The sequence below is a fragment of the Vulpes vulpes genome, chromosome 5 (assembly GCF_048418805.1).
Source record: "Vulpes vulpes isolate BD-2025 chromosome 5, VulVul3, whole genome shotgun sequence".
NCBI classification, from domain to species: Eukaryota; Metazoa; Chordata; class Mammalia; order Carnivora; family Canidae; genus Vulpes; species Vulpes vulpes.
Window position 1 is genome coordinate 10,835,651 of NC_132784.1, and position 27,653 is coordinate 10,863,303.

The 27,653-nt window shown below is 48.5% G+C and overlaps 1 protein-coding gene across 4 annotated transcripts in view; it reads right to left on the reverse strand.

Moving 5' to 3' along the window:
* Positions 1-2,937: 2,937 nt before the first annotated feature.
* The window catches only part of STEAP3 (STEAP3 metalloreductase), a 50,995-nt gene continuing 26,279 nt past the window's right edge, over positions 2,938-27,653 (reverse strand). For all 4 annotated transcript variants that reach the window (XM_072757568.1, XM_072757571.1, XM_072757569.1 and 1 more), the window contains 4 exons: positions 22,453-22,949; positions 20,869-21,396; positions 13,411-13,575; positions 2,938-5,770 (listed from right to left, as the gene is read on the reverse strand). In XM_072757568.1, coding sequence (XP_072613669.1) covers positions 5,489-5,770; positions 13,411-13,575; positions 20,869-21,396; positions 22,453-22,949 — 1,472 coding nt within the window. In that variant the 3' untranslated portion in view covers positions 2,938-5,488. The remainder of the gene's footprint in view (positions 5,771-13,410; positions 13,576-20,868; positions 21,397-22,452; positions 22,950-27,653) is intronic.

The following is a 27,653-nucleotide window of genomic DNA, read 5'->3' on the forward strand; positions in this document are numbered from 1 at the left end:
ACTATTGCTTTATCTTTAGTTTTCAGGTGTGCCACTTGTAAATAGTAAATAACTGTATTGAAAAATCCAATCTGGTAATCTCTTTTAATTCAGGAATTTAATCTGTTTATATTATTGTGATTATTGATATATGTGGATTTTTTTCTAACATCTACTTTTGTTTTTATATTTATTTATTTATTTATTTATTTATTTATTTATTTATTTATTTAAAGATTTTACTTATTTATTCATGAGAGAGAAAGAGAGAGAGAGAGAGAGAGAGGGAGGCAGAGACACAGGCAGAGGGAGAAGCAGGCTCCATGCAGGGAGCCCAACATGGGACTCAATCCCCGGTCTCCAGGATCAGGCCCTGGGCTGAGGGTGGCGCTGAACCGCTGAGCTACCTGGGCTGCCCTCTACTTTTGTTTTTAATGTCTCCTGCTTTTTTATGCTATTTTTCTCTTTTATTGCTTTTTAAGAATTGACATTTTTGTTTATTTGCTTTATTTCATTTTTTCTTCTCCTAAGGGTTTGGATGTTATATTTTTAGTTTTTAGTGGTCACCCTTAGCATTTTTCCAGACTTACTTAACAAAACCTTAATTAGTCCATAATTTCTTCTACCCCTGAACAAATACAAGTGTCTCAGAACATTTTAACTCACTCATTTACTCAGTCACCTTACATGTCATTGTTGTCCAGTCTTTCAGTACCCTTTAGAAGAAACTCACATATGTAGACATTATTATTATTTTATATAGATGTGGCTTATTTAGATTTGCCTTCATGGTCACTATTTCTTTTACTATTCCTTCTTGTTTTTTGCCTCTCCCCTGGGATTATTTTTTCCTTCTACCCAAAGTATACTTTTTAGAAGTTCTTTAGATAAGAACTATTGGTAAACTCTCTAATTTTTGCATATCTGAAATGTCCTTTTTTTCCTTCTTTCTTAATATCAATTTTGCTAGATTTATAATTGTAAATTGACAATTATTTCCTCTCTGTACTTTCAAGATATGAGATCACTATTTTCTGATTTCCATTGATTAAGTTTATTATTATAATTTCACAATTGTAAATAATCGGTCATTTTTCTCCAGCTGCTTTTTGAGCTTCCTAATGTTTCTAGGTGTGGTTTCAGTTTTCAGATATGCTTTCCTGCTCAGAGGTATGCACTGTGCTTTCTGCTTTTTAGAGGCTAGTCTTTTATTACTTTTAAAAAATCCTCACCCTTTATCTCTTTAACATTTGCCTTTCTACCATTTTTTTCTTTCTGGAGCTCTGCTTATTTGTACGTTAGACTTTTTCATTTTAACCTCTATCTCTTTTAGCATTCCTTTTATATTTTCTGTCCATTTGTCTTTTATCTCTCTCTCTCTCTCTTTTGCATCCTGGGTAATTTCTTCAGCTCCATTTTAAAATTCACTAATTTTCTCCAATTGGCCATTAAATCCATCAAATTAGGTTTGTTTCCAATGATATTTCATTTCTGAATTTTCTATTTTTTGTCATACCTGGTTGATAATGTTGAGTATCATTGTATTTCTCCTAAAACCAATTACTGTAAGATTATCACTTGTAATAATTACTATTATTAGTGTTGTAGATATTATTTCTACCTTATATTTCAATTAAGACCTTATTATATTGATTTTAAAAAGTATAGGTAGGTTATATTTCTGAATTTCATTTTAGGTTAGTAGAAGGGGTTTTCAAATAATTTGTTAGAAAAAGTTGGTGCCGGTCTGGTGGGATTGAGAGTTTCTGCTCTACTGCTACCAGCTTCCTCTTTTGACAAAGACCAGGGCAGTGACCCAGTAGAAGCAAGCTTCTGTGCTTCCAGGGGCCCACGTCATTGCTTTTGGAAAAGATTCAGCTTATCAAATAGCCAAGTGACAAATCTTCTCTTAAACTTGTATGAGTTATTTTGGTTGTTCCTTAGTTCTTGCGTGAACCACCTTAATAATGGACATTCTTTCATCATTTCTTTTAAAGCTTAGCATTATGTGTGGGAGGACACAGAGTAAAAAAACAAAACTCCAAGCATGAGATTTTTTTGTTGCTGTTGAAAATTATTTGAAGTGAAGTTGTTTTCTGACCATGGTTCTTTCTTTGGAAAACTCTTCTCATGGGCTCAAGGCCACCTTTTGGTTATTGTTCCCAAGAAATGGTTTTTAGGTATTAAACTACTCTGTGCATATGGATTCCTTTTTTCTCTTTTTCCCCCTATAGAGTAAGACAGTTTTGCTTTAGTAGAAAAGCTTGACTGCATAATAGGCTGGTGTTCTGCCTTTCAGAGAACAGGGGCTGCAGCCACATCTGCAGCGTGCGGGGCATATCTCTCCAGCATGGCCAGGGAACCCATGTCCTGGGGAAGGTTAATAGAGCAGCAATGCAGCACAGCAGGGACAAAGGAAGATATCTAAGCCCTTGTTACTCAGAGTGTCTGAGGATCAAACACCATCCATGTTACTTGGGAGTTTATTAGAAATGCACAGGGTCAGTCTCATCCTAGATCAGGACTTAGAGCCTGTGTGTGAACAAGATCCATATGTGACTCCTGTGCACATTCTAGTTTGAGAAGCAGGTGCTCTCACCTACATTTTGAGCTGTAGCCTTCTGACCACAGCAGACACTGCTCCCTCCAGGAAGCCTTTCCCCAACTCTACTGGCTTTGGGTGCTCCTTTCACACCACAAACAAGTCCCCCCCAACACACACACACACATACCACCACCACCACCACATCATCACCTGGATCTTGTCTGTCCTTCCCTGCCTATTGCTGTGGGTCTGCGTGCCTGCCCTTCCTAGGAGGTAAGCTCTAGCCCATCCTGTGCTCACCTTGTACATTGCCTGATGATGAGCAAAGGTCAATCAGAAGGCTCATTGAGCCAATGAATGAATGAATGAGTGGGCAGGTAGGTGACCAGCAGGACAGAAATAAAAGCCTGAAATTCACAGGTTAGGTGTTTATTTTTGCTGCTTCTTTGACAAGCTCTACGAGGTAAACACAAAATACACAAACTGTTTCAATGGCATTGATTTTGAACATCAACCTCAGACCATGGCATTTAGGGTTTCTGGAGCATGTTGGTTCAGGCACTTTTGTACCCAGAGGCACATAGAATTTACCAGGCTGAAAGGGAGTGACTTGCTTTCATGGGGATGCTGTTGCCAGCTGCCCAGTGAGGTAGGGAAGAGCAGCAAACACCAGATCAAGGCCAAGCACACAGTCCACCCTGCTTTTCATGAGTTGATTGTCCAGCTGGTGGGTGGCCAGGTCCTCTGCTGCACCTGTTCCCTCCTGCCACCCACCTTGGAACCAGTTCCCTCCCCTGGGAGCACCTGCAGCAGGAGGTGGGGAGGAGGGGAGGGAGCATAATGGATTTTGCTGTATGTCAGCATCTTTGGTATAAGGAAATTCCCTGGGCCTAGGGAGGGCTGGAGAAGGAAGGCAGCCAATACTGACTGGGACTGGGGTTGAAGACCTGGTGGATCCCAGTTGCCCCTGTTCTCCATGCTTCCAATCAGCAGGAAATTGACGGGCCCTCATTTCATTAAGCAAATGCCAGGATCTGTGCTTTGCCCACCTCCTTTTTCAGCCAGCCTCTCCGAGGATCTCAGTGGCCGCTCCATCAGGTCCCATTTGGAAGAAAAGATTCTGCTGCTCAGCCTTGAAGCAGCAGATGGAAAACATCTGCAGGAAGCAAAGTTTCGCCTGCATTGCCTTCCCTCCATCACTCACTGGCCTAATGAGATATTCTTACACTTGGCTTTCTTTTTCTTCCCCCCTCCTTACTAAAGGACGCTAATGTGCTCTACAGACATGAGCTCATGAAGCCTCCCTGGGGGAAGCAGGGGCATCTTTGTAGCACAGTCTTGTTAGCCTTTGCTGGCTCAACCCTCTGTTCCTAAGATCCCCTCTGGCCCAGAAGACCTAAGACATAACAAGTGTGGCCAGTGCTCCCCATTCAGAGCAGAGTACAGTGTCAGCCTCACTTGTGTCTTCCACTGGGACTTCACCCCCAGTGGGTAAAGCACCCAAAGGTGCTTTTTCTGTGGACATGACAGATCATCCTGGTTCTAGAGCTGGCAGGGGGGCTCAGCCAAAAATAGCTGTTTCTCCACAGGGGAAATAAAAGCGGTTTCAGTCTGAACAAGCAAGGGATGGCATGGGATTTGAGGACACATGTCCTATGGCCCTGACTGTGGTCCAGCCTCTTGTGCTTTAGGGTAGCAGCACTTCAAGTTTGTAGCTTTGGTAGAAAAGACCCTCCCAACTATTTTGAAGTATGACCACCTGGGGTTGGTGATTCTTGTTGGGGCCTGTTGCCCACGTTCTCCCTGTCTCCCTGGAGCAGTGTGGGAGCTTGGTGCCAGGACGGTTTTCTGGCAGTTTCTCTGCCCGGGAGGAGCAGAGGATATTGGAAGAGGTCCCCAGTGTTTTTGCACAGGACCAGTTAGGTGGAGACCATCAGTCCCTCAGTGCCCTGGGTAGGGCCTGGGGAAGGCACCCCTGGGATGCTAAGCGCCAGTCTGCCTTGTTTTCTCCTCCCCCTCAAACTGACTTTCAAAGGGCCTGCTCTGGGCCTTTGTAAGAGATATCCAAACTAATGATCTGGAAGGTGAGAAGGCACAGTGGTTTAAAGAACGGTCATCACCAACTTAAAGGAAGGAAAGAAATTACACTTGTTCTCAAGATGGTTCATTAGTGGCTCCTGTGCGGAGGTGACTTCACACTCCCACAAGAGATCAATGTGCCGCCGTTGTGGTGACTTCTGGCTTTCAGGGGAAAAAAAAATCTCCCCGGCTCAGAGAGGGTTGGGGAGATCAGTCTGGCCCACACCCCCTATCCCCTTCTACCTAGCAAAGCACCCATCTACAGGCAGCAGGCTCACCCCCCAAGGGCCCTGGCTCCCGCCTGACCTCCTGCTAGGCTGGAGGTGAATGAGGGAGGAGACCCCACTCCCTCCCCTGCTCACTAGCCACTCTTTCGCCCTGTGCACTGAATCCAGCTCCAGGCAGAGCTCTCATCTGCACCCCTTAAAGCCCCGGCTCTGCGAAAGCTTTGGGAAAGCAGCAAAAAGGGTGCGGGGACACAAATGGATCAAATCCACCAAGAGACAAGCCTCTCATTGCCTTTTCTGTGCAGAGAGTATATGTCAGTCTTGGCAGATATCCCACTAGCATGAGCTCCTGTTCTCCTAACATCTGGCACTGGCTTTTAAATCTACAAGTTGAGATCTCAGGGACTCAGCTTTTTTAACTAAGTAAGTATAAATGCAAATCCTGTTATAGATATGAAATATATGTGAACATATATAGCGCACACGCATGTGTGCCATTCGGAATATCACTGCATACATTGGTGTCCTGGGAGTTCAGACCAGAGACCTAGCAGTTTGTGCACAATTTCACCGTACCAGGCGATCCAGAGAAGCGGCCCTGACAGGCCCAGGGCTCTATCCTGCCTGTGTCTGCTTTCTGGGGCCAGAGGCAGGCAGCTCACACGTGGCTCGTCTTCTGGGCCAGGGCATGGTCCATTGGCAGGGTAAACTTGATGGCACCATCCTTCTCCCAGCCCCTCCGGATCTTGGAGAGCCTGTGGCGGAAACAGGGCAGCAGGAACAGGCCTTTGGCAAGGATCACGACACAGGGCACCAGCAACGTGAGCGTGAAGGTGGGCGGCAGATAGAACTTGTAATGGCTGTCTTCGAAGGCGCGGGTCCAGCCGTAGGTGAGTGTATGCAGGGTGCTCAGCACCAAGGCTACGAAGCCCAGCGTGGACTGTGAAAGAAAGGAGAGATGGAGTTAGGGCCAGTGGTCGGGGGGGTGGTTGGTGACACACAGGGATCCCACCTGTGGCTCATCTGCTTGCCTGGCCCAGGGGGAGGAAGGAGGGCTGCTTTGATAGTCAAGAGTCTGGGTGCCAATCCCAGTCCTGTCACTCCCTCTCTGCAGGATCTTCATCATACCTAAACTCTTGGAGCCTCAGTTTCCCCTACAGAAAAGATGAGAATAATGTCTCTACCCTGCAGGTGTGTAGGGCTGACTGCATCATGAGGACCTGACAAAGTAATGCTGCCCCCATCCCCGCCCCACTGCATTATTTGTGCCTCTGGTGGCTGCCGGAGGACTTCAGATGCAATGAAGTTCAAAGTTTAAAAACATTTTACTGGTTCTGTGTATATTTTAATGTATATTTGAGTAAGGAGTGTCTGCCAGCATACCAAAGCCCTAATTTTGCTAATGATATTTGGCCTAAGATGAGGCCAGATAAAAAAGTGAGTTGGTTTTAAGCTGACTTACACATAAACACAAAGTAACAAGTGTACTTGGCATGTGGATTTGGCACCGGTAGTGAGGGTGGCTCCAAGGGCATATGGGCTGAGTGACCTGACACTATCTGTGAAGCCCGAGGCTTGAGAGCATCACATAGATGCTCTTGGCGGGTGCTGGCCCTTCCCCTCCCACCTACACCCTGACTCATGAACACCTCAGCTGAAAACCCCGCCAGGTTACTCTCTTACCTGGAAGGGAATGGGTACTGTGTGGAGATCGGGACAGTCACAAACCCAAACAGAAGCAGTTTAGGCCATTTTACAGGGAAGGGGAGCATCCCAGCCCTTGAGCCATGGGTGGCTCTTATGCACCACCTCCAGCCAAGAGCATCATCCCAAGGGCTATACAATCCCGACTTTCTCTGGGAGCTGTGGCATGTAAATAGCTGGGAAGTGCTGATCTGTAGCTCTAGCCTTGGAATCTTTGGCAGGTCAGGTTTCTTGTGGACATCAAATGAGGCATTCTAGAGTCCACTTGTGGGGGCTAGAGTCTTGAATGACACTGTGGCCCTGGGCAAGCCACTAAGTCAGCCTCAATGAGAAGTCAGTGGTCCCCAAAGTTAAAGCTGGGAGATGTGAGGGAAGCGCTGTATGGCTGGGCATTCTGCGGCCCCTAGACGAGGCAGGGATGATGGAGAGCACAGGGTACCAAGGAGCAGGGCTGTGTGGCAGGCATGGAGGAGAGGCACTGGGCAGTTCTGATTGCATTCCATAAGCACTGAGGAACCATTGAGATTTTGGGCAGGAGAGCCCTGTGTTTCTTACATAAGGAATGAAAATAGCAGTGACTCATCAAGCCATGAACACATATGCATTTTCTCTAAGGAGACACTGTAAGGGTTCAATTGTAATGTGGTAGTATGAGGGTACCTCGGGGTACTCTCTATAGGGAGGTTTTGAGCTTTCCACAGAGAAGCCACAATTGGGCCTCCTGGATTTCCTTCCAGCCCCGTTTGTCAGCATCGATCCAGGGGCTGGGTTGAGAGACACTGTCTTGCTTATACTCCCCTCAGGCATGATTCTGCTACCAGGCCTTATTCTCGCTCCTCCCTAGTGTGGGGGACACCTTGCTTACACCCACTCCAGTACAAACACCAAGACAGTGAACCTCAGTACGTGGAGGAACATTGTTTGGAAGAATTGCTTGCAATACTTTTATGAAAAAACAAAGCATTTTCTAATGGCTATGTTCTATATGTTCCTAAACAGGTTGGCAAGTATAGCATTTTTGAACCCTAAAAAATACTAGTTGCCAAAAAATCCCCAGTGTCTATCATTCCTGGCCACCACTGTTTTCTTCTTGGCTTTTAGTAACTTCAAAGATGTTTTTATCTCATCTTTAACAACTTCCTGGCTCAACACAGCCTGGTGGGAAAAGCCACGGTTGGTTCTGTGCTACTACCCACAGGTATGCCATATTAAAATGATCAGCCCCCAAATGGAAGGCTCCCTGACTGCGAGTCACGACCAGATCCATGTCACTTGCAGATGTATCTATCAAGAACTCCAAACCTCCTGGCAACCACCCCAAATTTTTCTAAGTTCTGATCTATTGATATTGAAGACTGGGATTAAAAAGGTCTGAGCACTAAGAAAATATTTGGGGTTAACATCCAGACTATAGAGAGGACTCCCAAACTCAGCAACAGAAAACCAAACACCTCAATTCAAACATAGGCAAAGCACTTAAATAGAACTAGCTCCAAAAGAAGACCTATGGATGGCTAATAAACACATGAAGAGAAGCTCCACATCACTCATCATCGGGGAAATGCAGATCCAAACCATAATGAGATGTCCCCTCACACCCATTAGGATGGCTAGCTGTCAAAAAAACCCAGAAAACAAGTGTTGAAAGGATGTGGAGAAATCGGAAACCTTGCACACTGGGTGGGCACAGCTGCTGGGGAAGATGGGTTGGGGGGAGGTTCCTCAATAAATAAAAATACAATTACCACGCACTCCAGCCCACCCACTTCTGATATACACCCAAAAGAATGGAAAGCAGGGTCCCGAAGAGATACATGTATACCCCGTATCCTCAGTGGCATTATTCACAGGAGCCAAAGCATGGAGGCAACCCAAGTGTCCACCGGCAGAAGAATGGATAAGCAAAATGGGATATTCCTAAACAGTAGACTATTACTCAGCCTTATAAAGGAAGGCAGTTCTGACACATGGTGTGACACAGATGGACCCTGAGAACACTATGCACATGAAATCAGCCAGGCACAAAAAGACAAATACTGTATGATCGCGTTTCTATGAGGCAGTCAGGTCACAGACACGGAAAGTGGAAGGGTGGTTGTCAGGGGCTGGGGGAGGGGACGGTGGGGGGAGGTTAGTGATTACTGGGGACAGGGGGTCAGTGTTGCAAGATAAAAAGAGCTCTGGAGATGGAAGGTGGGGACAGTTGCACAACAGTATGGATGTGCTTAATATCACTGAGTCATACACTTAATGGTTAAGAGAGTAAATTTTGTGTTATTTTACTACAATAAAAAAAAAAATTGAGGGGGGAAGAAAAGGTCCCCAGCACCAACCATCAGAAATCAATCTTTGAACAAGCTGGACAACTATGCTGATGCTCCCCAACTGGCTGCCTGGCCTCAAATCCTTGCTTCCCCTTCCTCACGTGGATATACTGGGCTTTGCTCAGATGGCTGGGAAGTGTGTTTTACCCCTAAGTCTGAGACTGTGGTTTGCAAACCTGGCTACATGGTAAAATCATGGAGAGCTTAGGAAAAATATGAAATGCCCAAGCCTGGGCCAGAAATGCAGATGAGGTTGGCTTGGGGTGGGGCTTGGGTATCATGAGCTTTTAGAAATTCAGTGACGATGCTAATATGCAGTGAGGACTAAGAACAAAAATTTAGGAGACTCTCGTCACCCAAGTCTGAAGTTGAGGTCACGGTGAGAAGCCCCCATGTGCCGCTCTGCCCAGGCTATTTGATTAGGATGGACCTGATCTTATATGTGCCTTCCACAAAGATCCACTGAAGCCTCAAAAGGCCCACAACCTGCATCGTGGGCTGCAGCAATGAGAACCCACCCAGGCCTAGAGATCCAGCCCAGGAGGCCTCAGCATTTCCCTCAGGGACATGCCCTGGAGCTCCAGTGTTTGACTCACGTGGCCCACCATCCCCAGCCCCTAATTTAGAGTGCTGGATTGTGGTAGGAATGTGGGAGGACACAGAGATGCTGCTCCCGTTCCTGCATCCCCATCCTTTTGCCATCCCAAATTCCATGATGACAGATGGCAGGAAGCCCCAGTCCCAGGTTAATGGTTTACAGAGAGGGCTGACAGCCAAACATCAGCCAGTAATGAAGGGCCTTTGGACTTCCAGTGCCAATGGGACACCTGGATGATTCCAGGGAGTTTGATTTCCTCAAGCTCTTTCTCCTTGGGAACGTTTTGAAAATCCCATCCCCATCCCAACACACACCCACACTCCCCAAACGAAGGCCATTTATATTGTACGTAAGCTTGTTAGCAAAAAAGAAACAGCCAGGTTGTCTGTGGCTCTTGCTCCTGCTCAATTACTGTGGCGTAGAGGGGCCGTGGACAATCGCTCATGAAGCTGCCGTCAGAGCCGGTCTCTGTCATTATTTCAGGCAGGTGGCCGGAGTGGCCAAGGTCACGGGAAGTCCCTCTAACTCTGAGGCAGAACTGAGTTGCTAGAGCAGAACCCTAATTTCTCTGTCCAGGTGAGCGGCCCCGACCTGGCTATTCTGCAACCTAACAATGTTTAACTCGCTTACTTTGAGCAGTTAGCACAGCCAAGGCCAAACCAAAGCCATAATCACAAAACCCAGAATTTAAACCTTTGCAAACCACCTTAGGAACAAAAGGATACAGATAAACACAAGTCATCACTGTAGAGTCAACACACTGTTTTGATGGCTTTCAGCTCCAGAAATCATCACAGACCCAGGAGTCAGGCCAAGCCCCTGGAGAACTGCAGCTCTCCCCAGCCAGCTGCTGAGCCCTGGTGACCTGTCGTGGTTGTGTGTGGCAGCGGGAGGAAATGGGGCTCGGGTAGCTCCTTGCTGGCAGTGTTAACCTCAAAAATCATCCAGCTACTATCGGGTGCATGTATGGTGCGTCTGACATGCCCTCGGCTCACACCTCCCTGAGGACCACAGGACATAAATGGGGACACTGGTGCTCCAGCAGGCTAGGAAAACTATCTCATGGGGCGGCGGCAGTCTTGGGACTGAAACCCAGATCTGCTCACTCCACACCCTGTGTCAGCCACCCCAACGGTTACCACACACACAACAAAAACAGACTTCTTGGGCATCTGAGTCCACAGGTCGGGGGTGGGTCTGGGTATCTGTGTTTCTCCAAAAGAGCTCTGTGACTTCAAACTTCGTGATGGTGGCTCGCAGGAAGAAACATACTTTTCATTACTGCCCAGGACATACCACATATGTAAATATAACTACCGAATCAATATAACTGCAAAAACTATCCTTAGGACATGCAAAGCATGAATTTTTGTAACATCCTATCCTACTTCATTTTTTTAAAAGCTGCTTATGATCCACCAAATTGATTTCATGACCCACCAGTGGGTATCGGCTATAGTTTGGAAACACCACCCTGGATCATTCTGATCCCCAAAGTTGGAGTCTCCTGGTGTCTCGTGAGCTCAGAAATGGGTGATTGGTATCTTAGGAGTAATGGAAATGTGGCCACATATGCTAAGAATAATGCAAAACGCTTTTTACTTTCTTCCACATGTCGTCTCTCACCTCTGTAGGCAATACCTCCATCTTACAAGAGTGTAAAATGAGGTTCAGGGGGCGTTCGTCACCTGCCCACGATTCCAGAGCTGGGACGGGGGAGGCAGAGCTGGACCTGGGCTCTGGGCGCTGACAGTTCCTCCTCCCTATTAGCACCCTCGGGAGATAGAGCATTTGTTTTCGTGGACAGAATGTGGGCGTTTGACTTCCATAAGTAAAACCCTGCCTTTCTACCCATCCCCTGGCCTTGCAACCCCCCTGCTCTTGCAGTGGGAGAGGGACTTCCATATTTACATTTCAGCTCTTCAATATGTAAAGTCAAGCGTGGCTCCTGAGGTTCCAGTCAGCCTTCGCTAACAAAATCAAATCCTCTGGCTTTCTCCGGCAGCCAGAGCCAGGGCTTGTAATCTACAGCTGCTTAACGGAGCAGCTTTCTGGTTAGGGGAGCAGCCTGCAGTCTGTTTTAATTGTGGATAAACCATGCACCCCAGGATACTCCAAGCAGGAACAGGAAAAATCCGAGATTTGGGTGTGCGACACATGGGGATTAATGGCAGATAAATAAAATTCTGTTTTTCCCCCTTTGCTGCTGGTGTGTGTCAGCCCTGAGCACTCCCCCCGAGACCTTCCGAGATGAGCAGAGCCACTGAGATTCAGAAATAGACGTATTTAAAAAACAAAAAAACAAAAAAACAAAAAACCCCAAATAACCACAACTGTGTTTTGTTCTAGGGTATGTAAGCGTCCCCAATCAGGGACAATTAATTTGGATTACATAAGAGCACTGCGGCGCCTTGGCGTCCCCCTGTGAATCCCGTACTGTGTCCTCACCACACAGGGAGGATACGTGACAGATTTTTGTTGATACTGGGGGTGGAAATGAGAGCTGTTCCCTGCCCTGATACAGTATCAATGCAGAAACCAGTATTAGTCAGCACCTATCCATGGAGGGGATGAGTTAATCTGCCAACACTTGGGGGCTGACCGCGTACTCTGTATGGAGAACGGTGGGAAATGCCAAAGTAATGTAAAAAAATGTGCCTGTCTCAGATGTCCTTGTGACTGAAATGTGGCTATGCCTGTTTTGTTCCCTATCCCATCGGAGGCCTAACACGATGCCGGGCATGCCTTAAGTGTGCAACAAACACGTACTGAATGAATGAATACATGTGTGAAGACCCTGTGCCTGGGGCACCTGGGTGGCTCAGTTGATGAAGCATCTGACTCTTGATTTTGGCTCATGTCATAATCTTAGGGTCATGAGATCGAGCTCCAAGCTGAGCATGGAGCCTGCTTGAGATTCTCTCTCTCCCTCTGCCCTCTGCCCCTCCCCATCCCCTTAAAGTAAATAAATAAATCTTTACAAAAAACCCCTGAAAAACAAAAAACCCTGGGCCATTAACAGCATTTCCTAAACTGTATTTGGTGGAATGTTATCTGCAAGACAAAAAACAAACCCAACAAAGTGGGGAGAGGTAGGGTGTTAATGCTCAAGTAGGAACAGGTTGGTTGTAGACATTACTAGAATTTTTTTTAAGATTTTATTTATCCATGAGAGACACAGAGAGAGAGAGAGGCAGAGACACAGGCAGAGGGAGGAGCAGGCTCCATGCAGGGAGCCCGATGTGGGACTCAATCCCAGGACTCCAGGATCGCACCCTGGGCCGAAGGCAGGCACTAAACTACTCAGCCACCCGGGCTGCCCCGTTACTAGAATTCTGATGTGCCAGAGGGCATTGTGAATCTCTTAGGGAAGGCAAATCTTTTCTCAGATTTATTCAACTACGGACCTCCTTTTCTCTGAATATCTCATAGGCATGGTGTACATGCCATGTCTTATCCCCTATAAACTGGTGATCCTAATGCTTACCTCCTCTTCGCCCCATAAGAATCAACAGGTTAAAGGGGACACAACAGAGCCAGTTGAGATGAGGTTGCTGAGTGGTCGGCAAGGCTCCCTCACCGGCTCGCTGGCTCTCAGCTAGACCAGTGAGATATGCAGTGACTGCACATCATGGAATTTTGTCTGAGAAGCACAAGAACCATAGACACTGAGAATGTTTAGTCCAGGGTTCAGTGTTCCATCGTCTAATTTTTTCCCCATATCTACATCTGGCTTCCCCAGACATCACGAGGTCGAGCTTATCCCACAGCCTCTTCATCAGGTGTGGCCGAGCTCTCAAGGCTCCGGAAGGCCCTAGCATCTGACCGAGCCATCCTGCTGCAAAGATTACGTAAGCCAAGGTGGTTGATGGAGGGGAAGGTGCTGTACATGAGAGTCAGGGCCAACACTGAGCTAGCGGAGTCTTACCAGCAGAGGTAGAAGAAGTACTTTACCTGAACGAAGCTGAACTCCCTCCAGTTAAGTGAGTTTGCAATGGACGGCAGTGATGTGACAGCCAGCAGGGACAGCGTGCCAAGGGCCAGCACGCCCAGTGACAGGTATATCTCCATCCGCCAGACTTCCTCCTCGATCCACAGGTGACTCTTGTTGGCCAAGACCTGAAGTGGATGGAAGAAAATCCATGGGCACAGTGGCCGAGGTTGGGGCCCTGGGGTATCAGTGAGAGGAGATTTTCGGCCTGGACAAACACCGCAATGGTGAACATTCCCACCACGTTTGACATGTACCTAGTCCTGCTCTAAGTGCTTTTTAGGCATCAGCTCATCTTTTTTTTTTTTTTTTTAAGATTTTATTTATTTATTCACAAGAGACACAGAAAGAGAGGCAGAGACACAGGCAGAGGGAGAAGCAGGCTCCATGCAGGGAGCCCGATGTGGGACTTGATCCCTGGTCTCTAGGATCACACCCTGGGCTGAAGGTGGCGCTAAACCGCTGAGCCACCGGGGCTGCCGGCATCAGCTCATCTAATCCTCACAACAACCCTGTGAGGTAGGGCGCACTATTATCCCATTTCACAGATGAGGAAAATGAGGCATGAGGATCAAGTAACTTTCCTAAGGTCACACGCAAGGTAGTAGATGGCAGGGCTGGGATTGGGACCCAGGCAGTCTGGGTCTCAGCTTTCTCAAATCCTTCTGGGGCCAGTCAACCAGCACAGTCCCCTGAGCTAACAGTAAGGAGTCAGAGAGGACGGGGTGCCCCCTCACTTGTCCTCGCTCTATCTCTTTTTCAAATAAATGGATAAAATCTTAAAAAAAAGGGGGGGGGGGTAAAAAAAGTCAATAAGACATACAGACCCTTCAAATATGACCATATCACATGGTTTTCTGGTCCCCAAATCCCCAAAAGGAGGGAAGAGCTCTCCTAGCTCGGAATCCCTTCAACCAGATGGGCTCATGCCTCTGTGACCAGGCTCCCTATGGGCCTGTCTTACCCTGGACACTTTGCCTTCCTGGTCCTCCACGCTGCTCCAACCATAGGCTTCCATTCAGGACACAAAAAGACACACATAGACACTAAATCCCTCAACATTTGCTGACCCAAAGCCACCAGCTCCCATCTTCCCATGCAGTTCCCTATTTCTGCCTGAGGAATATAGTTTTGGCTCAGCCATTGCCAGGCAACAGAGATTGACAGCCATCACCAAGTTGGGAGCACTTAGGAAGCACCTGCTGCGTGCGGTGCCCCAGGCTGCAGGGAGCAAGGGCACCTGCCCTCACAGGGCTCTGGGATCCCCCACTGAGCTCGAGGCACACACCATCAGGGAGCCCCTGCGAGCCCAGAGATCTTGGCCCCCCACCTCCCCACTCCGTGCCATCTCGGCTCCCACTCCCTGCCTATACTCCTTTGTATGGTGCACGCATGAGGAAACTTTTATTAAGGTCCTTCCATTGGAACCATCACTGCCAATTGGACTAGGTAGCAGAGTTCCTGGAAGTTAGTGTCCTCTGAAGAAACACCATGGTACTTTCATTCTAGCAGCAGATCAAGGAACAGTATTTTCTATTAGGAAATGTGACTCTGCTTTAGCAGGCAGGTCTTTGCAAAACAGAATGACTCATACAAGTTTTTGAGAAACTATTTCATCAGGGAAAAAAGGGGGGGTGGGAGCCCCTGGGTGGCTCAGTGGTTGAGTGTCTGCCTTTGGCTCAAAGCGTGATCCCGGGGTCCTGGCACCAAGTACCAAATCAGGCTCCCCGCACAGAAGCAGGGAGCCTGCTTCTCCCTCTATGTCTCTGCCTTTCTCTGTCTCTCATGAATAAATAAATAAAATCTTAAAAAAAAAAAAAATCCAGGCCCAGTTACCAGCTCCACTATTAAAAATGAATCTAGTGGGCTGAGCAAAATTGTTGAAAAGCTGATGAGACAAAGTTTAAAGAAACTGAGAAAATGCCATCCACTGGGTGCTATTCCTCCAATTTGAGAAACACGACCCCCCAGTTCTCTTTTAGGGCAGGTGGCTCACGTCGCTGTCCTTAAGCCACAAAAGGACCAGGAGCCTGGGGACTTGAGTTCTCATCCTGGCTGTAGGGTGTATGTGACTCTGGGCAGCTCCGGCCCTGGGCCTCTGTTTCCCCACTGCGGGCTGGAAGAGGTAACGTCTCAGGTCGCATGACTGGGCCTGTGTACCAAGCATGTGTCCGCATTAGCCGGAAGGCTGTGACCAACACAGGCCTGCAGAGGGTGGAGGGGTCTTCTGCGTAACGCGGCTCCAAGTCTTACTCACACCTTCGCCGTGTTGACAACTGCCACTAAGTAAGTCATCTCACTGCAAATTGTTTGTTCTTCAGATAGACTTCATTAGTCATTCCTCTCCGTGTTTCGGTAAGACCAGGCAGTTAATGTCACAAGTCAGAGTCTGGATGATTACACACACATACCATACTTGCTTGCAAAATGTCTTGTTTTTTTCCTCCAGTATTTCCACTCTGCAATGACTCTGGGAAGCGGCGGGGTGAGGTGGGCAGGGGAGCAATGGGTGGCGCGGACCCAGGTGAGGATCTGCAGCCCGGCCGCCTGCAGTAGCCCGTGGGATTCTTAACCCACTGACCGGACCACTGTGCTGTACTCAGGGCTCCCCAGGGACCTGCGTCACACACGGCTACCTGGAATGTCGATGCGACAGCTCTTCACTCCCCTGGTAATTCTCCCAAGTTCACAGCTAACCCAGGTGGCCACCAAGAGAACAGGAGCCAGAATAGTGGCATTCACGCGTAGGATTTCCGTTCTCTGGGGTTGGCCGGCCACGGTGAAGAACTAACCCAGGGGCAGGAGGACCAGTGAGGCTGTATCATTGGCCCCTGTCCTTGTCCCAAGAGTGTTCAGAGGGTGGGGCTGACACCCAGATGAGGGGCAGCCTTGCGTAGTAGAGACTGGCTTCAGGCTCAGGGCGGGGCTCCTGCTGATGCTGCCATTAGGGGGCAGTCAGGAGACCCTGGGCAGTCCCTTCCCTGGCTAAGAGGGCCACGACCCCTCCCTGGCTGTGTTACCCCAGGGGGAAAAAGGATGTTTGTGAAACAAGTCGCATGTGACTGGCACACAGTAGGTGATTAGCACAATAAATGGTTGGCGCTGTTGCTTTTAATGGCAGCTAGGAAGCTGGACTAGTTCTTGCCCTAAGCTCTACATGTACTCCTCCTAGGAGATGCCTGCCCCTGGCTTCATGTTGGCCAACTTAACAGCCGCTCCACGGACACGCACTGGGAATCTGTGTCCGGAACCATGGACCTCAAGGGGTGGAAGAACCAGTCATGGAACTGAGTGGGGGCAGAAGACAGGCCCATCAAGGAGTGATTACAACGTGATGCCCAATAAACGTCACAGAAGCATGGACAAAATACAACAGATTACAGAGGTGGGTATGGGGAATGGGCGAGATAGGCAGGAGAGCTTAGAGGCAGGGGCTTTTTTGGTTTTTGTTTTTTAGGATTTTATTTATTTATTTGACAGAGCGCATGCACAAGCAGAGGAAGGGGCAGAGGGAAAGGAAGAAGGAGATTCCCCACGCAGAGCAGGGAGCCCGAAGCAGGCTTGATCCCAGGACACTGGGATCATGACCTGAGCTGAGGCAGACACTTAGCTGACTGAGCCACCCAGGTGACCCACAGAGATAGGGTTTTAAAAGAGAATTACAGGGACCCCTGGGTGCTTCTGCGGTTGAGCGTCTGCCTTCGGCTTAGGGGGCGTGATCCTGGGGTCCCGGGATCGAGTCCCACATCAGGCTCCCTGCATGGAGCCTGCTTCTCCCTCTGTCTTTGTCTCTGCCTCTCTCTGTGCGTCTCTCATGAATAAATAAATAAAATCTGTAAAAATAAATAAAAAAAAGAGAAATACAAGTATGTTAGACAGGGTGTCCCAGGGTGGGGAGTCCAGGCCAGGAGGAATGAGCTGTGGCCACTCAGAGGACAACATGGGACTTGAGTGTCACAGGAGCAGTGGGGAGAGAGTGCAGCTGCTCCGGGAAGGGTCTGCCATTACCCTGAGGACAGTGGGGGATCACTGGGCGCTCTTCAGCAGGGACAGGGTAAGATGCAAATTTTAGACTCTCCAACAGCCTGGGCGAGGGTTGAGGCAAGGGGAAGAAGAAAACAGGGTGTGGGTTAAACATTTTCTTTGATTTCGATCTTTGATTTTGATCTTGAGATGCATTTCTGGGCAGCCACACAAGCAAATCAGAAAGCGCTGTACAAATATTAGTTATTGTAGGTGATAACTACTGGCAATACACACGGTCTCAGAGACGCCCTCTGTGGCTGGGATGCAGCTCTGTCCAAATCTGTGGACTCGGGATTGAGGGGAACTGTGCTGTCCCTTCTCCCTAAGGCCCAGCAGGCCAGCTAGGGTGGTGGGCACCTGCCTGCCTGCCTGGAGGCCCCAGGAGGACGGCCTGAGGGCAGGCTGGAAAAGTCACACATCAGGCAGGAGCCTGATGTTACAGCGCTGAATGAGGAATGCCTCTGCCACCCAGTCTGGGGCCCGAGGGCGTGGCTGACCCCCAGACTATCCAGCATCTACTCCAACACCTGCAGGTGTAGGAGACACCACTGTAGGGTTGGCCTGGCCTGGCCTGCCCTGTGTTAGCCTCCCTCAGCCCCTCCCACCTCTCTCTAACCACTCTTCCCCGACAGACTTCTTCAGCCCTGGCTCTACCCTCCAGAACTCTGCAGGACAAGTTAAAGCCCCTTTTGCATGAGAAGCCTTCACAGTCTCCAAATGATCCTGTCCTATGGGAGTGATGGTTGCCTGGCAACCTCCATGGGGTGGGGGTGGGGGAGCCTGCAGCCCCAAAGGGCTTAAGAACTCGGCAAAATTACCTTGCACCAGCCCCTCCTCGCTCTAGTATTTTGCATCGTGGCGATACTGGGTTAACATAATATCAAGCAGAGCCTTGGCAGGGTGGAGAATCCAGAGGATGGCGAGGAGAGGGTGGATGAGGGAAGGGAGGGTGCAGGGGCTTGCCTTGTGCTCTGGGGAGGGGAGGAGGCATTACCTTCTTCTCCACCCACTGTGTAAAACACCTGCCACCCAGATCTGCCACCTTCTGGGCAGCAAACATTGTGCCAGTCCTTGAGGAACCACGCAGAGCCTCCTGCTGAGCAGGCTGGCTCATTTTAGAAGTAGGAAAATATCATCAAAGAGCATCAGAAACATTAGCAGTGGGAGAGGCCTTGCTCTGCATGAGAGCCTTCAGGGCAAACCGGGGGCTGGGACTTGTCCAAGGTCAAGGTCTTGTTCTAATCAGGAATGGTGGAGGATAAGAGTTTAGGGCTCTGGCCTTCAGGCCTCCACGCCACCCCCACTCCCACCCCAACACCAGCTATAGCAGGGAGATGAGACTGTCTTATTCCGTTCTGGGGCCCCAAGACTGAGAGAGCAGGTGCTCAGTGAAGGAATGACCTGGGTCCTGGGATCATGTTCTCAGCTGTTACTTTGGATTCATTTTCCCTATAGAAAGCGATGAGGATAGGAGCATCGATCTGGAGTAGAATGGCGGGATCAGACTCCCAGCTCAGCCACTCACTGGCTGTGTGACTTTGGTCAAGTTACTTCACCTCTCTGTGCCTCCATTTTCTCATCTTTAAAATAAGGGTAGTATAGCACGTGCCTTAGAGGAATAAGGGTGAGATGGATTCACGGGGAGTATGTGAAGCACTTAGAATGGTACCTGGCACACAGCATGTTCTTTTTAAGGGTTTGTCCCTATTATTTTTCCCTTCTTCTCATTTCCAGTGGGCGTCTTGCTCCTCCGCCTGAAGTCTGGGGTTCTTCCTTTCTCTCAGAAAAGCCTAAGCCCACAGACACAATATGCCAGGTGTCTGTGGGGAGGGAAGGACGAGGGCATTTGAGAAGCTGCCAGCAGGGAAGCAGGGGCCCTGGTTCGTGGTTCCCTAGAAGCGGCCCAGCCTTGCCTCCAGGTCCTGCTGTGGGAGGTGGCCTGGCTTCTGAGGGGATGGCTGCATGGTGGGTACACCTGGGGAGGGCCCAGCCTCCCAAGCAAGAACAGAAACTGCAGAGGCCACCTGGGCTGGAATGAGGGGCTCACTGGCACCTGGGCCAAACTCTTGGCTGACTTGTCCTGCAGGGGAAAGGACCCATGTACCTGCCTGGGGACGGGAGGTAGGATGAAGCATGTGGGGGGAAAAGACAGGCAGCGTTGCTTATAGACCTGAGCCTGGGCATCAGGATCAGACCCTGTGAACTTTGTAAACCAGAAGGGAGCATCGGGGAGCCCTTTTCTGTGGGTACGGGTACCTGCTGTTCTGCCTATGCTGCTACCTGGCTTGGCCTGTAGGCCCTCCATTGCCCAGGAAGCCTGGCAGCAAAAGAGCACCACATGGGTTTCCCAGACGAATGAATAATTAACGCCTCCTCCCAGCCCCCTGCCAAAATACCTTGCTTCTGGGGCCTTCCCCACCTTGGCTGAGGGCGACTGCTTCTGTCATCCTTGACCACCCGGCATACCCTCTATTTCAAAATTCTGTGTCCTCTGGCTTCAAAACATGCCTTCAATACTCTCTTGCCCCCGGCGGCTCCCACCTCACTCCAGGCCCCTGTGGCCTCTCGTCTTGAGTTCCTGTGCTGGAACCCGTCCCAGTACGTGCCTTTGACCCCTCCTGCCTGTTCTCCACGCAGCAGCCAGAGCGAGCCAGCTGAAGGGGCAGGCACAGCATCTCCCCTCCTTGAAACCCTTCACTGGCTCCCTGTTTCACTCAGAGTCTAAGGCCAAAGCCCTTCCCCTGCCTTCAGGGCCTCTCTGGCCTGGCTTCAACATCTCAGGCCTGGTCCACCACCCCTCGCTGGGGTCCTGGAGGCTCCTGGAATGTGCCTCAGAGCCTCTGCCCTTGCCGCTCCCTGGGCTGGCTGCCACAGGCCATTCTCACCTTTTTCCGCCTCTGCCCACCCATCACCCCCTCAGCCAGGCCTCCCCTGACCATACTCCAGGGGCACCTGGGTGGCTCCGTTGGTTGGGCGTCTGCCTTTGGCATGGGTCATGATCCTGGGGTCCTGGGATCCAGCCTCACATTGGGCTCCCTGCTCAGCGGGAAGCCTGCTTCTCCCTCTGCCCCTCCCCCTGCTTGTGCTCTCTCTCTCTCTCTCTTTCATGCTGTCTCTCTCTCTCTCTCAAAAAAAAAAAAAACAAAAAAAAAAAACTTAAAAAAACTCCAAAAAACAAAAAAACGTATTCCACCACAAGGAGCTGCTTGGCTTTTCTCCTCAGCCCTCAGGACCTCGCAGCTGGCTTGGTTTGCCCCCCCTGTCCCCGTTCCCACCCCCGGCCGTGCCCACGTGCGTCGCATCTCCCCGTCTGGGTCACTGGTGCTCAGCATCCGGGGTGGCGGCGGGCCCGGGCGCCCAGAGAGCAGCTGGTGGGCGGCACCCACAGGCCGTACCTGTTTGATGGCGAGGTTGACCACCTCGTAGCGGCTCACGCGGCCCAGGGGCAGACAGAAGCTGTAGAGCGCGTGCAGGGCGGCGCAGAAGAAGCTGAGCAGGCCTATCTGCTTGCGGTGCTGCAGCCAGTGGTCCAGCCAGTCGGGGAAGCGGCGGTACTTGGTGCCGCGGTGCAGCTGCAGGGCGGCTGCCAGCACCCCGGGCAGGTACACCAGCGACAGCAGCACGTAGGCCACGCACGGCAGCGTCGTGTTGACCACGGACACGGGGAGCTTGTAGAACTTGCTCTTGCCATCGCGCACGTAGGGCTGCAGGACGTCCCGGACGAAGTTGTAGACGTAAAAGAAGATGAAGAGCCCCAGGGCCAGGAGAGCAGGCACCTTCCAGCCTGGGAGGAGGCGCAGGGGCATGGCCTCCACCTCCCGGGCCGAGACCAGGGACCCCATGTCCATGGGCATGAAGCCCATGGCCTGTACCATCTCTGAGACGGCCCGCTTGGCTTCCGGATGGTCACTGCAGATGGGCACCTGGGGGGAGGTAGGGGGAAGCAGATGGGGTCACAGGCCACAGGGGTGGGCAGGGTCTCAGACAGCGGCTAGGCCAAACCCCTCACCAAGCAGTGGAGGAAGCTGAGGCCAGAGAACCCCAGAGCAGAAGGTGGCTCTGACTCCCAGGCCAGGCTCTCCCCTCAGCCAGCTACAGCCTCCCAGGCCCTGGTCCAGCATGCCCGTGATGCAAAGAGAGGACCCGACAGGGAGTGTTTTGTCCAGTTCATTGCCATAGGCAACCACAAACAACGAGCCCACCTAGGCAGGTCCCAGGAGCCCCAAGAATAGATGCTTTGAGAATGGTGGTCTGCTCTGGGGGTCACTCAGTAATTGGGCTTTGCATATGGCCCAGAACATGCAGTGGTGGGTGCAGTTCCATCCCTCAGGCCACAAGTGTCCTCTGCGATGGTGTCCCTTGGCCCCCTATGGCTCTCAGCCAACACAGAAGCCAGCCCCAGCCTCCCAGCCCGCTGCTTCCCACCATGAGCTCCACGCAGGCATATTAGTGTCCTCAGATCTCTGGACACTGTGGCCTCACCCCCGCTGCTATGGTCAGTCTGGTCCACCGACACTGACGGGGCACCTACTACGTGCTAGGCTTTAAGCACACAGTCCTTCAGCCTTGCCTCAAGTCCACAGGTGGGTACATCCCCATTTCTCAGGTGAGGAGACTGAGGTCCAGGAGCATCATTTCTCACCTCTGTACCTGTGCAGGTTGTCCCCATGGCCTGGGATGTCCTCCCCGCTCCCTGTACCTGACAATATGAAAAGCTGACCTGGAAGTCAGCTCTGCCACCGGCCCTCACACACTGGTCCCTGCCTGTCCACACACGGGAGTCCTATGACACAGGCTGTGGGACTTGGTGTGAGTCAGGTGGGTAACGTCGGGGAGCCTCAGTTTCCCACTCTGTGAAATGGAACTCGGCAGTGACGTGAGACGAACCTGGCACACCGAGGGCCCGCAACAAAAGTTAGCCATTTCCACTTACTGTTTTGATGGCTGCTGGTCGCCCCCACCAACACCCCGGTACCCACCTGCCTGTTCCCATCCCTAGGGCCGGACTGCAGGGTCCAGGCGGAGATGACATTGAAGGCCTTGACCACCGTGCAGGTGGGGAAGAGTGAAGCCAGGTACTCGGCGTTGGACTCGCGGCGACGAAGATGCTCCTGCTCCGTGGGGTTGCTCACGTCCACGAGGATCTTGCCAGCTAGCTGGTCACTGAGACCGCACAGGGAGGAGTAATGTTCCCGGAACATGGCCACAAAGATGACATCAGGGGAGTCCACTGCCTCCGCCTGGAAGGTCACTTGTGCAGCTGAGGGGAACAGCCCGGCTGTGCGTTTGGGGTTGCGGCTCCCCACAACCACGCTAAAGCCAGAGCCCAGCAAGCGTGTGACCAGGGAGCGGGCAAAGTCCCCGCTGCCCAGGACGCCGACTTTGGGGGCCTCGCTGGGGGCCTCGGCAAGGCTCCCATCACTGTCCACCAGCCGGCGGCTGATTAGCGGCTTGTCCATCTCTGACATCTGAGTGGCTGGAAAGAAAACAGGAACTTGATCATTGGAGAGCTCCCAGACTGTCCTTCATACCACCTTCCTCTTTCTTGTCCACTGTAACCACATGGTGGCCAAACAGCCACCCAACAGACCTCCATGAGTGTTGGCATGTGCCAGCACGGGGGGGGGGGGGGGCTAAGCTGAGTGAGACCTAGCGCCCCAGGAAGAGGGGGAAGGACCTCTGCCCTCCACCCTCTGTCCTTTGTCCTGGATTATGTCCTTGGGACAAATTTGCAAGAGTGCTGAGAAAGAAGTGTATGGAACCTTCATGATGAGTGCTATGCAGTGCCATACTTCTTGTCAAAGGTGTATGTCATAGACGGATGGTGGTACTGCCAGCAGTCACTCTGACCTTCTCACCATTGGGTGTTATTTGGTTACCAGGAAGGGTGATGTGTGCTTGTGCTTGGTCACCTTGTGCATTTGGGGAAGGTACTTCTGTACTCTTCCTTTAGTAGATGATGAGCCGCTTGAAGGCAAGGACTTTTTTTTTTTTTAAAGATTTTATTTATTTATTTGAGAGAGAGAGAGAGAGAGAGAGCATGAGTGAGGAGAGGGGCAGAGGAAGAGAGAGAAGCAGACTCCCTGCTGAGCAGGGAGCCCAACACAGTGCTCAATCCCAGGATCCTGGGATCGTGACCTGAGCTGAAGGCAGATGCTTAACCGACTGACCACCCAGGCACCCCACAGGGACCTCATCTTATTTGACTTTGGGTCTCACCATTTGTCACAGGGCCTAGAACACCACTGGTGTTCAATGTTTGCTGAGTATTCACTCAGGAACACTGATGCCCTATTCTATGAGGGTAGGGTTGGAGTGGGACATGACAGTGAGTAGGACCCTGAGATTGGGTGGGTGCCCTGGGATCTCCTTTACTGAGCCTAACATAGGAGCAAACATGGTGGAAAACCTGGGCTTAGGCCAGGAGTTCAGAGTGAACTTGGATGGAAAAAATTCTGCTGGCCTTGTTAGTAGCTTTGAACTGAAATTTGCCATTTCCTTCAAGTATGAATGTAAGCAGAAGACCATAAAAGTACTGGTAGTCGACACAATAGTACTGGTAGTCAGTGCTGATCATATCACAAGTTTAATTGTGAAACAGTTCTTCAAATGCTATTTACACTTATCACTCACTTAAAATTATGGTAGAGGGAACCCTGGGTGGCTCAGCGGTTTAGCGCCTGCCTTTGGCCTGGGGCGCGATCCTGGAGTCCCAGGATCGAGTCCCGTATTGGGCTCCCTGCATGGAGCCTGCTTCTTCCTCTACCTGTGTCTCTGCCTCTCTCTGGGTCTCTCATGAGTAAATAAATAAAATCTTTTTAAAAAATTATGGTAGACAGGATAAATATATAATAAATATATAAACCAAACATTAACAGATGTGAAGAGAGAGATGGCAACACAGTAACATAGGGGACTTCTCTGCCCAGCTCTCAACAATGGATGGATCATCCAGACAGAAGATCAGCACAAAAACACTGGACTTGAACTATACTTTAGACCAAACAAACCTAACAGGCACAGAACATCCGATCCAACGGCAGCAGAATACAGGTTCTCCTCACGCATCCACAGAACATCCTCCAGGATAGATCGTATGTTAAGTCATAAAATAAGCTTTACAAATTTAAGATTGAAATTATATAAAGTATCTTTTCTGACCATAAGGGCATAGAACTAGAATACGGGAAAATTCACAGATATGTGGAAATTAAGTAATACATTTTTTTCTTCTCAAATTTTTATTTAAATTCTAGTGAGTCATCATAAAGTGCAATATTGGTTTCAGGAGTAGAATTCAGTGATTCATCACTTACGTACAACACCCAGTGCTCATTATGACAAGTGCCCTCCTTAATACCCATCACCCATCTAGTTCATCCCCCACCCACGTTTCTCCAGCAACCGTCAGTTTATTGGTTATCTTTAAGAGTCGAGTCTCTTATGGTTTGTTTTCCTCTCTCTCTCTTTTTTCCCCTTTCCCCCCCCCTCCCATGTGTTCATCTGTTTTGTTTCTTAAATTCTATATATGTGTGAAATGGCTTGGTATTTATCTTTCTCTGACTAACTTATTTTGCTTAGCATAATACATTCTGGCTCCTAAAACAGACACATAGTTCAATGGAACAGAATGGAAAACCCAGAAGTGGGCCCACAACTCAATGGTTAACTAATCTTTGACAAAGCAGGAAAGAATATTCAATGGAAAAAAGACAGTCTCTTCAACAAATGGCTTTGGGGTCACTGGACAATGCATGCAGAAAAATGAAACTGGACCATTTCCTCACACCATACACAAAAATGAATTCAACATGGATGAAAGACCTAAATGTGAGATAGGAATCCATCAAAACCCTAGAGGAGAACGCACGTAGCAACCTCTCTGACCTCAGCTGGAGCAACTTCTTAGACATATCTCTAAAGGCAAGGGAAACAGAAGCAAAAATGAACTACCGGGATTTCATCAAGATAAAAGGCTTCTGCACAGCAAAGGAAATAGTCAACAAAACTAAAAGGCAGCCTACGGAATGGGAGAAGACATTTGCAAATGACATATCTGATAAAGAGTTAGTATACAAAATCCAAAAAGAACTTATTAAACTCAATACCCAAAAAAGTAACACACTTTTGGACAACCAATGAGCCAAAGAAGAAATCAAAAGGGAAAACCAAAAAATAAAAAATCTTAGAAAGGAAGTAGAAATGGAAAACTCAACATACCAAAACTTATGGGATGTAGGAAAAGCAGCTCTAAGAGGGATGTTTATAGCTTAATGCCTACCTTATAAAAAAGGATAAATCTCAAACAACATACCTTTACACCTCAACTAGAAACAGAACAAGTCAAAGTTCTAGCAGAAGGAAGGAAATAACATATATCAGTATAGAAACAAATGAAATAGAGGCTAAAAAAACAATATAAAAGATCAATGAAACTAAGACCTGTTTTTTTTTAAAGATAAACAAAATTGACAAAACTTTAGCTAGACTAAGAAAAAAGACTCCAAATAAAAAATGAAAGATAAAATACCATAGAAATACTAAAGATAATAAGAGACAGCTATGAATAATTATATGGCAACAGATTGGACAACCCAGAGAAAATGGATAAATTCCTAGGAACTTAAAATCTACCAAGACTGAATCATGAAGAAATAGAAAATCTGAACAAGCCAATAATGAGTAAGGTGACTGAATCAGTAATAAGAAATCTTCCACCAAACATTTCAAGATTTAATGCTAGCCTCTCTCCAAACTGTTCCAAAAAATCAAAGGAAGGGAACACTTTCAGCCTCATTTTATGAGGTTAGTGTTACCCTGATACCAAAGCCAGATAAGGACACTACAAGAAAAGAAAATTACAGGCTAATATCCTTAATGAACACAGATGAAAAAATCTTTGACAAACTACTACCAAACTAAATTCAACAGCACATTAAAAAGATTCTATACCATGATCAAGTGAGATTCATTCCTGGGATGCAAAGATGGTTCAACATACACAAACCAATAAATAAAAGAGATGCACATCAACAGAATGAGGGATGAAAATCATGTGATCATATCAACCCATGAAAAAAAAGCATTTGACAAAATTAAACAGACTTTCATGATAAAAACTCAAAAATATTGATATTGAAGGAGTATACTCCACACAATAAAGATCATATATGGCAACCCCACACCTAACATCATACTCAATGGTGAGAAGTGGAAAGCTTTTCTTCTAGGATCAGGAACAAGACAAGGATGTCCCTCTTGCCACTTCTATTCAACATAGTACAAGTCGTCTTAGCCAGAGCTGTTACACAAGAAAAAGGAAGAAAAGGCATACACACTAAAAAGGAAAATGTAAAATTTATGTTTGCAGATGATATGATCTCACATATAGAAAACTCTAAGACCCCACCAAAAAAACCCCAAACCACATCTGTTAAAACTAAGAAACTAATTCAGTAAAGTTGCAAGATACAAAACCAACATACAAAAATCAGTTGTGTTTCTAAGCACTGAAGATGAACTATCCGAAAAAGAAATTAAGACAATCCCATTTACAGTACCATTGAAAAGAATAAAATATTTACGAATAAATTTAGCTAAAAAGGTCAAAGAGCTGTATACTGAGAACTATAAAACACCAATGAAAGAAATTCAAGTACTTAATTCACAAATAATACAAAGATATCCCATGTTCATGGATTGAAAGAATTAATGTTGAGATATCCATAGTACCCAAAATGATCTATAGATTTAAAAACAATCTCTAACAAAATTCCAATGGCATTTTGCACAGATATAGAAAAATAATCCTAAGATTTGTATCAAACTGCAGGAGACCCCAAAGAGCTAAAGCAATCTTGAGCAGAAGAACAAAGCTGGAGGAATCACACTTCCTGATTTCAAATTATATTATAGAGCTACAGTAATCAAAACAGTACAGTATTGGCATAAAAATAGGCCAAGAGAATGAAATAGTCCAGAAACAAACCCATGCATATAAGATCAACTAATCTTCAATGGGAGTGCCAAGAATACTCAATAGGGAAAGGACAGTCTCTTCAATAAATGGTGCTGGGAAAACTGGATATACTCATGCAAAAGAGTGAAACTGGACCCTTATCTCACACCATGCACAAAAACCAAACTGAAATGGATTAAGGACTTACTCAAAAAGGATGTA